Below are 11,887 nucleotides of genomic sequence, written 5' to 3' on the forward strand. Positions count from 1 at the left end.
TGATTGATGAAGACATAGGCCACAGGCCTGAGGGCTCTGATTACACTTAAGTAGTGTAAATGGAGGTTGAATGAATGTGCTCCATTTCTGCACTTTGCAACACATCTAAATCTTCCAAAAACAATAAACTAGAAGTTCAGCATGGTAATAACAGTATGCAAAGTCATCTATCAAAAGTCAGTTTCCAGCCAAAGGCAAACAGCAATCGCGGAGGTAGAAAAGCAAATAAAGACGTTAATGTCGCCATATTGTAAACATGAAGTAATTTCCTTGAGCTGAATTCTTTTGGCAGAATTAGACAAAAATCATGAATCATACTAAAGACTGTCACTCTTTTTTGTTTTGTCTCTTTCCTGCCATATTATCTCTCTGTATGCTGATCACACCAATAAATCACATGATAAATGATCCCTTTGTAACAGATTGGATATTTAAAACACAATTATATTCACATTGAGACAATCGACCTTTTCCCAAGGTCTCTTCTTTTGGAAATTACTGAAGCTTGCAACTTCTGTTCAGGTCCAGAGGACAATTAAGGCCCATGTTGATACCTTTTTTGGGTAAAAATCCTAAGGCTCAAGATGATTGTGCTTGAAGGCTGTGGTAACCTTTTCCATTTCCAGCTAGACACGTCGTTCCTCATGCTTGGTAATCTTCCCACTGTGTTCGATGCCGAAGCAGCGGTGATGCTCACCAGCCCCTGAACTCTGCTCTCTCAGGGGTGCTTGCATGGCTTTGGATGCTCAACCTTTTTTGTATTGAGAGTATTTAGTGAGACTAGTTTAACATTTTTTTCAGGGAGCATCTCAAAAAAGGGGGAAGGATCTTTTTGCACATACTGAATATTCACAGCCACGTTTGCATTAGTGCGGGATCACCTGAAATTAAGATTGGTTGCATGTTGGCTAACTTGTTTAAATTTTAGCTAGCAATAACCTTTTTGCACCTGCTCAAAACCAGCTAATTGAGAGAGAGTTTTCTGCGCAGATTTCATTGTGGTTTTACCTTTTTTTAAACCCTCCATACAAATAACTTTCATTAACACCAGTGGCTGGCCGTCATGGCAACCACAGTAACTAGCGTCTGAGCCAACTATATGAGGACACATAGAAGATGCAAATGAGGAATGAAGTGAAGAGGGGAGAGAGCAGGGTGATGACAACAGAGGCTGATGGAGAGTCTGACTGAATCATGTTCCAAACTTTATTGAAAAAACAAGTATTTTAAAGTTTGCTTGTTGTATTGCAAATGGACCTGAAAAAAAGCATGAATTTATGAGTTCTACGAATCCATGTAATTATATAAACAATGTGGTTATTCCAGCATTGATCAGTTTGTTATAATTAAATTGCAGCAACATCTGAGTTGAAGTTGTCATCCATTCCCTGAGAGAATCAGGGAACGTTTCATTTTCACAAATACAACAGCAGCAATATGACTGTTGGGTGGACCAGGGAAAAGCTATAGAGGTGGAATCCAGTCACCAACCTGAGCTGAGGCTCCTGGATTTCTAATGATACTATAAGTAACAAAACATGTTCTTTGGACCAAAAAACAACCACACTCCTCATCATCCTCACTGTTTTGGTTGATATATTGTGCAAAAAATAGATTAAGTAATGTGATAACTTCTTAATTTCTCTCATTTCTTAATTTGCTCTTGTAAATCAAGTCTCAGATGGTTGGTTACAAAAGAATAGTGTCCTAAACTAAACTTTTGGGGTAATGTCCTTTGACCTGCCAGTTTACATACACACACTGGGATTATGGTCAATGTATTTATGAGAACTGTGCTTCATGTGAGCTCAGTGCTTGGAATTTATTTGATTTGTCGAACTAAAATAAATGCTTCATGACAGGCTATTGTGCCTCAGCTGGGATTTAATCGTCCCAGATGGAATCGAACAGATTTTCGGAGGAATCAAAACAGAAATTGTAATGAAGCCTGTCAGGTTTGGATCTGGGCTGTACAGGGGGAAGCCTTCAGAGAGGAGGCTAATCACTTTCAGATGACCAGGGTCGTGTCCCAGTAAAGATGGGAACATGTACTGTGAATTCAGCGTGTGTGTTTGTGTGTGTTCAGTATGGTTTTCACAGAGTTTCTCTCAATATCTCTTCTACCAAAACATCAAAATTAATTTATAATTGGAGAAATGTGTCGGTGAAAGATTGAAACCCCACAGACTCCTCAACTCTCGCTCCTACACCTTGGGCGACACACTCATCTCATTCTCTAGAACTTTCAGACATATTTAGGTCGATGACTTTCAAACTGAGACCATGTGAAAGGACATTGTGTTTCTGTTGAACAAACATGATGAAATTCCGGCTTTTAATATTTCTCTCAATGAAAACAATAAAAGTTTGATGAGGTCCTGAGGTATTGTGGGAGCATGGAGTTGTTGCTGCTCGCCAACCACATCAGACTGCTCTTCTTTATCTGGAATCTGAAGGCCGGTTTTCAACCGAGCCATGTTCCCTCCGCTCATCCCACCCCCAACTATTCACTTGTGGATGAGCGCCCCCTTTCTGTCAGAACATGGCCAACCATCTTTGAATCTTCAAGCAGAGATGAGAAATGCATCAGTTTTAGGATATACGTGACTGTAAATAAAAACCATGTACACCGAACCTTCTTTAATAAGTGCTCCTTATCAGTTGGAGAGGGTCTGATAAAGGCCGAGATGCAAAGCTAGAAACTTAATGTACCATTGGATGGATCATTTTTTAACAAAGCTATCTGCTAAATGGTCTTGTTTCTTAATCCATTTATGTTTATTTGTGCTATTTTATTCTAATAAAAGAAAAAAGGTCCAGCTCATTCCCTACTCTTAGATAATATTAGAGCCAAAGCTGTTATCTGTGCTTAAAACAGTGGTACCACAAACGTTTGAGTGCTGCGAACGTTCCAGGTATTATAATTACGAAACTAAATGAATAATGTGGCTATTTTTTTTTTTTACATGATATAGTGAAATTTTACACATTATGGCTTTAAATCAAGTTCAGAAGTGTTTCAGGAAGCTAATGCTAAATGAACGACAGTTAAAAAAACTCAAACATCTGGTTATCACTACTGCACTCATGAGTCTGTGAGGTGGAAGAACATATCCCACGAGAGGGATAATTTGCCCCAAGATAGTTGCCTAAGTTAATCGCCCTATTGTTAATATATTTTGTATTCATCGGCACAGATGATTGCGATGTCAAAAAATTATTTGCAGCATTCTTTTGTATCTTTGATTTTGTTGTGTAGACCCGTTTTTCGTGGCTAATGACGTTTGCCCTCTAGCTAGCAAAATAACATAATTATATTGTAATTGAAAGAAATCCCTTGAAATATTGACCTCCCAGGCTTCATTTTGTGTTGTTTATTGTCAATAAAATTGTTTTTGATATTTTTCTGCAATCACACAGCAGAAATGGAGTAGATTTTCCAGGGGGAGCTCTGTTGTCAATGACGTGACGCTTTTCACTGGGACCTTTCCAAACCACAACATTCCCACTTTTCAGCTGTGTGAACAAGCTCAAAATTAAAAACTCTGACCTGATCTCACAGAAAAACCACATCATTGCCCATGGCTTCTCAGATACTGAAAACAGCACACAACTCCCCCCCCCCCCCCCCCCCCTATTTTTTTTTTTTTATCAATGTATTGCTACTAAGGCCTGGTAGCCCCTCCTGCTTCACACTCACACTATCTTTACTGGGATACCTCTCCTTAAAAGCTCATCAACATAGATATTCCCCCAGAGGCTGTTCTCTTTTTTTTCCCTTTCTTTTTTTTCCCTTGATAAGCCCCTCCTTTTATGGCCAGCACCCCTCCTCTCTCTGCTTTCTTATGACAGATGACTTCACTCACTCATTCTAGACAGTGCCCTAGATTGGCCGCTAAGCGATGCATACTGAGGGCAAATCCCCAAACACGCACATACACCAATGCACAGCTGACCTTGTACAGAGGTTGTAGCTTCCCTAAACGCCCCAAAGCCCCCTAATCCTGTTCCAGCAGGCCAAGGAATGAACTGAACCCTTCCCTCTCTACTCGCTAACGTGTCATTGTCTGACTGAGAGCCGTTAAAGGCTAAAAAAAGGAACTGGGGGTTTAGAAATCCTGAATTGTTTCAAAATGTTTAACACGAACAGAAGCAGATGAGCTGTTGAGGCTTGTCTAACTTGTTTTCAGAAATGAGGTGGAGCCACTTAGTTTTGATTGTGTAGATACATTCTTTTTTTTTTTTCTATGTTTAATACATTACTTGTCACACCGGGATGGTAAAAAAGGGACAGGATGTCAGTCTTTCAGTTATATCCTGTTCATCCTCCCTTCCCAGTGTTACGTTCCAGTAACGGGTTTTTCCAGTTTGGGTTTCCAGGGTAGCCATTTAAAGGTTAACCAAAAACAGATAGAGGGATGTTTATCTCTGTTCTTCTGCTTTTGTATGTTTGGTCATGGGTGTGTTCTTACACCCAAGAAGCCAACACATTCCACCGTAACGTTCAGTAAGGCTGGTCCTACTGCAAGAGCAGTCCCATCTTTTTTATTTCTTTTTTTTCCCCCTCACAACTTCATAAAAATTGAAGCCAAGAGGTCAGTCGTTGACCCTGCAGAACAGTGTCAGTCTGGTATGTGTTCCTCTATTTAAACTGAGCTTTTCTCCAGAGATTGAGTTGCCTGAGCCGTTCAAAGACCACTTCATTTTACTGGGGCCGTTTCAGCCATGCATTTAATCACAACTCTATTGTTTTCACACTTTTTCAGGCTTTCGTTTGCTATTCAAAAGCCTGAAGGACTTGAACTTTAGAAGCTCAAAGTAGAATATAATCGCTATTATGTTCGATACTTCTAAAATCCACTGGAGCATTGCCAAATGTTAAGAGTGTGTCACATTAAGCTCCAAAGGAAGTTTCTATGGGCTCCATGTTTAATTTTCTAATAATCCAGAGGACAAAAGCTGAGGCTGCACCTGTCTTTGCTTGAGTGGCATTTAAATGAATAAGCAGTCTGGAGTGGAACCAGGTCTAAACCCACAGCTACAAGATTTGGCTCCTTATTGACACTTATTAAATGAGAAAAAAAAACCAAAAAACAAAGGTTTACACCCCAGCTACAGGTAGCCAAAAACATGGCTATTGTATTTCAGGTGTTGAAAGATTCTTTTAAGAAGAATTGATGGACCTGTTCAACAGCAACCATCTGGTTCCAATGTTCAAACTTGCTATTATGTAACTAATGTTGAGAAAAAAGTAGGTATTATTGCTGTATTTTCAACACAATCTAACTCCCAGTGTTGTCCTGGTTGGTTAACTTTATATTAGTCAGCTCAAAACATCATTTGTCCATTAATCTCCACTAGTTTCCTATTTATTGGTTTTACTCAAAGCAATTTCATCAATTTATTATTTTTCGCAAACTATTACAACCACTAACAGCTGGCTTTCCTGCCTTTCAGAGCTGTATGACCGCATTCATTTCCACATCATATTACTCTGCAGAAATAATGGGTACTACTCACCGTCACCTCCTAGCACCTGTGACAATGTACATTACACCCGGGTCATTTTTCAGACACCACACGATAGATAGATAGATAGATAGATAGATAGATAGATAGATAGATGTACCGCAAATACCTGCCATCCATACATTGTTGTTAACTAGAAATGGACTGCATTTACATTGCACATCTCTAGCATTCCAACGACACAAAAGATGTTAATCTGACGTGCTAATAACACGAGCTAATTAACATGCAGGGAAGCTGAGCTGCAGTTAAGTCTGTAAGTCCAATGAGCCCCAAAATAAGTTTTAAAATACACATTTACCAACCAAAGCAATCTTTTGTGGAGACACTGACGGGTGCACCGACAGACAGATAAAAGGACGTGAGACAACGTAACACACACGCAGGAAAAAAATTAAAACCCAAACTCATCGACTGGGTTTGTGAAAGGGGTAAATCTCTTATTTTTGTGGACAAAAGTTGTATTTTAATGGAAAATGCCAAATTTTAAGGAAACACACTTATCTTGCATGGATATCATTTAGCCCTGTGTGCATGGGTGAGGGAACTGAGACCCACAGAGACCAGCTGACAGCTAGTTAGCTTAGCACAAAGAATGATAGTAATGATTGTAGTGAAAAAATGGATTTTGCCTGGAGCCAATTTCTATAACTAGGGCTGGCATTTGTAGTGAGATATGTTAATTTTATAATCTGACACATACTGTAATTGAAACTACTTTCCTGAGAAAACAGCTGGATGCAATAATTACTTGTAGAAGTCTCTGAACCCTCATTGTGCTAAGCTAACTAGCAGTCTTTGTGGATCTCATCTGAAATGCAACATAAAAGACAGATTGGCTTGTTCCTTTAAACAGCCTGTTTAAATGTTAATTTTAGAGTAAAAAAAATGTATAATTTAAATTATTGTTCAAGCATTCATAATTCCAACACATGGTGGGAGTTATAATTTTTTTCTATTTATGATGTTGATCAGTATTTTCACTACCTGGAACAAATGTCTCTGGCTTCTTTTTTTTTTTTTGGAGTGATACAAAAAGTCCTGACAGTTTAACCAGACATCCATGTCCTCTAATCTGTGTGTGTGTGTGTGTGTGTGTGTGTGTGTGTGTGTGTGTGTGTGTGTGTGTGTGTGTTATGAGGACGACCATGCATGCAACCATAGTGTCAATGATGTCAACATGCAGATAGTGTCATACGTAAACACATGTTCACCATAGGACACAGAAGGTAAACATGGTGTATTGCGGGGGACCAAATTCAGGAAGAAGCAGTTCATATTTATTTGGCTCACGTCTTTATCTTTCATTGTCTTGTCTCCTTTTATCTGTTGTACATCTCCCCCCTCCCCCCCCCCTACTTCTTGCAATAAAAGCTCTTTGTAATATTACTATTCTCCTCATGACTTGTTTTGACTGCTGTGTGGAAGCCATAATAACAAGAGTAGAAATTATCTCTTGTATCCCAATGTCGGCTAACTTTGCCTTTAAGATGATAAGGCTGCTAATAATAAGAACCTCATGCTTGGTTGTAGACACTTTACTGAGGAAGTAATTGAGTTCAAGCAGTTTATCAGCGGCTGGCCGGAGATGTGCTGTCTTTGTTTGATAAAGTGGGGCTGGTGAGGTATGCCCTTTCTCTCAACTGTCCACCCCACCCTATTTTTCATCCGCCCCCCCCACCCCCCACCCCTTGTCGGCCCTCCCTCTCCATCCACTTCCCGTAGGGGAAACCCAAAGCAGATTGAGGCTGAGAGCAGCAGCCATCATGTCATTCATCCGTTGGCCTATCCCTCCCTGCAGGCCTCAAATGTCCAATCAGGCTAATTTTAGCCAGTGTTTGAGCGGCATGTTAAATTTGGCAGCGTGTCCCTCGGCGTGCCACGCTGCAGAGCCGTTTGTGTGCACGGAACTGTTTTACATTGATGTTTCCATGTGTCTTCTATTTTACAATCATCAGACTTAAGAGTAAGAAACTCTATTTGCTGGAGTGGCTCATAGTATGAACTAACATGTGATTCACATCTAGAATTCCTTTCACTTTCGGGGATCTTTAAAAAAAAACAGCTGCCCTTAGCATTCACACACATAACTGGAAGTGTTAACGGAGGACAGAGGAAGATACGGAACATTAAGTCACTGCTGTTGAGACAGTTTGTAATGTAAACACCCAAGACTAGTGGTGGCTAAATTAGAGTTGTTTGAAACACACTGTTTACCCCCCCCCCCCACCCACACACATACACACACACACACACACACACACACACACACACACACACACACACACTTGCTCACACACTGAAAGGGCTCAGTTGAAACATGGTTTTAATTATTGCAGCATTTTAAAGCTAGAGTTTATGGACACCAACAAAGACTCTCACTCACTAGTTTTGTGAAGTCATTGAATACATTTATTCAACTATACTATCTGCCACTGAAAACTTGTACTCCACGCTATACTTTTTCTAACACTATTTTTAATGGAAAACATCCCTGGTATACCTCCAGCATTCCAGCTGTTTCCAGACATCGGCCCAGGCACCCAGTCAAGTTTCTGTAGCTCACCGTCTTCACCGTTTCCTGATCATTCACTGTCACAATCGTCCATCTCTCACCGCTGTGCTTGCTGGTACACAAAGAGTAATCCAGTTAAACCACAAAATACAGTCAAACCAGAAGCAGGAGTGTGCCAGTATGCCGTCGCTATGGAAACGAACCAGTTTTAGAATGTTTAGAATCACGAGGTTGTGGAATTTAGCATTGGGTTCAATTGCAATTATCAAGGCATGAGACCATCAACAGCGGGAAAAAAGAGCTCTCTGTGCTTCAATAAATGCAGATGTTAAATAATGGGAAAGTTTTTGTTATTTACTGTCCCCACCTGTATGTAAGTTTTGACACACACACACACCCCCCCCCCCCCCCCCCCAACTGTGGGAGCTGCCCCTCCAACAAAGAACCCCTTTTGTCTCATACCAGGACCACTCCCCAGTTTGATTCTTCTATACCCATCATCCACCATCCCTGCTTCCTTGGGTAAAGCTTCAGTTCCAGATGCCATTTAGATGCCATTATCCTGGTATTCACTCTTCCCTTGTACCATATAATGAAATAGTTTTCTGTGAGAATTCATATCGAGTTGTAACAGTCGAAATTGCGCAATTTCATTAAAACGTACCATGTTACCCAGACGCTGCATTCCTGTGAGTGAACCAATTTAAATCTGTAGACCACATGCAATTCATAATTATAAAATAAAGCCAAACTGAATGAGTGTGATACCTCCTTTTTTAGTGGGCTTATTTGATAACACAAATGAATTGTTAAAATGTTGTGTAATCGTGAACCATAAACAAACATTCTTTGTACCTAAATGTGATTATGTAACGCATTTTAGATTTTTCCGTTTCTTTCGATAACAGCCAAATTGATGACAACAGCAGTGTATCTGTGTCATCAGAGACACACGAGATGGAAGATTATAAAACCTTTCTACAATGCCTTCTCCTGTGTGGACATGCCTTAAGAAATAAGTAAGAAAATGGAGCCTTTTTTGTCAAGACTCCAAGCTATAGACAGAGTGGGAGGCTTTATGGTCTTTCAGTAACTTAAGTGTTACATAAACCTGTTACGTCTCTTACAGTGTTGCAGCTAGCGGCCTGCAGCGACAGCATGTCCTCACTTAAGCTCCTGCTATGTTTCTAAACATGTAAACAAGCCTATGAATCCTCAGCTTTGTTAAACTTTGCAGAGAGTGTATTTATTCGACGATTTTAAATTCAGTGATAGGTAGGTGTGATGCGTCGTGTACCAACAGGGAATATAAAAGGAAACCAGTGTTACATGAGGGGATAAGCTGAATACTAAGTAGGTACATGACTTGGTTCCCTAGACTCTGTTTGCCCCACTTATAAGGGCTCAAAATGGAATATGTTTTACTGTATTAATCCAATTCAAATAAATTAAAAATGTTATCCAAATGAAAAGAAAACGAGAGGCATTGTGTGTTGTTGTGACTGAAAATAACATTTAGAAACCCTGGAAATGTGATTGTGTAACACTCCTGTGAATTTGTGTCTTCAGACAGTGAGATGGTCCCGATGGACTGCCTGCGCCCTCGTTCCTTCGCTGCCCCCCACCGATCCACCACTCAGCCCAACAGGGATGACCCCCGTCTGTCCATCAGCCTGTGTGACCTGACTCTGCAGCAGCAGGAGATGCATCTAGAGGAGGATGATGAGGATGAAGAGAGGCTACATTCTCTAAGTTCCGCCTCGTGCCATGTGCCCCAAAACTCTCAAAACCTGCAGCAGAGCTCCCTGCTGCCCAGCCATTTTGACACCGATGTGCACATCCACGCAGTGCACGGCATCCACGTGACTAGGCTGGATAAGCACACAGTGGCACGGCTGGATCACCGTGGTGACGAGAGGACCCTTGTGTTCACCAGCCGGCCCATGCGCTGCTCCGAAACTGTATTTGTGAAGGTGAAGGCCGGCTCCCCGCGGCCCGGGTCTCTGTCATACGGCGTGACATCATGTGACCCAGCCACTCTAAGGCCCAGTGACCTGCCCTCCAACCCCGAATCTCTGGTTGACCGCAAAGAATTCTGGGCAGTTTGCCGGGTGACAGTGCCGCTTCACAGTGGAGACATCTTGGGTTTTGTGGTGAATGCAGAAGGAGAGGTGATCATGAGCCATAATGGCGTCAGTGCAGGGATGCAGCTGTGTGTGGATAACTCCAGGCCGCTCTGGATGTTCTACGGTCTGCACAGCACGCTCACGCAACTCAGGATTTTAGGTATGTTCTCTTGATATTCTGTTTTAATTCTAGTACAAACATCAGTTAAGAAGAAACAAGGTCAATAAATCTGAAAGCCAGATCAGTTCATCATGGCAATGGGCTCAATCTTTCAGTTTATTCGGGTATGGTTTTGATTCCTATTCATTTTCCATTTTTGTCCCAAACCACTTTTTTTATTTGACAAATTTGTTTGCGCTCGTCTGTCTTCATTGTAATAAAATGTTCTTATTTAATGTAGCTTTATTAGATTATACTAGGATTTATTATGCTCAGGAATAACAATTCTGTGAATTTATCTTCCAGTTAGGTTTAGAAAGTTGGGAAACATTGGTCCCAGTCTCACGGCGTATTAGTTACCTTTTGTTGCATTTGTTTTGTTTGTTGGCAGGGTATTTGGGGCAGATTTTGATCAAAATTAGTGGAATGACTTTAGAGCGATTTGAATCAGTTTTTTGACATCATACACAAATTTTGAATAAGTGGTTGACAGAAATTCACATCAGCAAATCCTCGCGATCGTCTGTTTGTGATAGTCAGTCTGACTGGATTATTTTTGCGTATTTTGATCCAGTTCTTGGTGTGGATCGTGTTCTGGATTGCCGAAATGAAATAATTGTTTTGGCAGAGATATGTGCTCTCAGAATCCTCTTAAACACACTTATTGCATCAACGGTTGCTAACAGCCGACACCTAAAGCGCAGATATCAGTGTCAGGACAGACCAAAGTTGGATGGTTGCATCCTTAATTCTTTATAAATCACGATTGTTCCAAGAGCTTTACAGGAACTTTCTAGTCTATGATCCTTGAACAACTTCTCCCCTTTTTCCTTTCTCTTCTTTCTCTCTTGACTTTTTACCAACTCTTATATCTCTCTTTGCCAATTTGCATGTGAATTTTTTACCTTTCGTTAAACAGAATTTCCATCAACGCCCTTTAATTCCAGTTGATTTTACACAACAAAACCGCAACGTCAGCAGAAGTCTGCAATACCTCAGTTTCTTCCTGCCTGCACATACAATTCAGGGCAAACTGAATCCAAGTGAACAGATAAAGAACATATTAAAGCTAATCAGTTCATGAGCTGGTATTTAGCTCGTGTTGCCTTACTTTGAAAGCACGCTAATCCTACCGCATACCACGTATGATCACACAGTCAAGTTGATAACGTGGAGGAACCAAAACTTCTTGGTTCCCCGCTGAGTTCTGTCTTTCAGTGAATCTGCCCTCAGGTCGTTTTTTTTTTTTTTTTTTTTTTAATTTTTATTGTTTAATGTTTTGGGATTTAAGATGAACATTTCTGAGGGAAAGTCAATGTTACCATGTTCAGTTCTACCTCCCACATTGAAGAGTTGCATAATCTTCCACATTGTGGGTCAATTCAAGTTTAGTTTGAAATATTTAGCATGGCTTACTTGTTTTTAATTTTGTATTTTTCTTCTCACCCAAAAGCGAAAAAAAAGCAGCTAGAATTGGACTGCGTGACTGAAACACTGCAGAGCTGTGAGAACAAGCGCATGTACTTTTCATTTGTTTACAGTCACTGCAGATTCGGA

At 40.6% G+C, this 11,887-nt stretch overlaps 1 protein-coding gene across 1 annotated transcript in view; it reads left to right on the plus strand.

Moving 5' to 3' along the window:
* Window positions 1-11,887, plus strand: part of LOC147247409 (E3 ubiquitin-protein ligase NEURL1-like) — a 31,939-nt gene that overhangs the window by 12,942 nt on the left and 7,110 nt on the right. The window contains exon 4 of the mRNA XM_086179534.1: window positions 9,614-10,330. Coding sequence (XP_086035660.1) covers window positions 9,614-10,330 — 717 coding nt within the window. The remainder of the gene's footprint in view (window positions 1-9,613; window positions 10,331-11,887) is intronic.

The sequence above is a fragment of the Aulostomus chinensis genome, chromosome 16, assembly GCF_037954235.1.
Source record: "Aulostomus chinensis isolate RoL2024-O1b breed Wild chromosome 16, RoL_Achi_v1.0, whole genome shotgun sequence".
Classification (NCBI taxonomy): domain Eukaryota; kingdom Metazoa; phylum Chordata; class Actinopteri; order Syngnathiformes; family Aulostomidae; genus Aulostomus; species Aulostomus chinensis.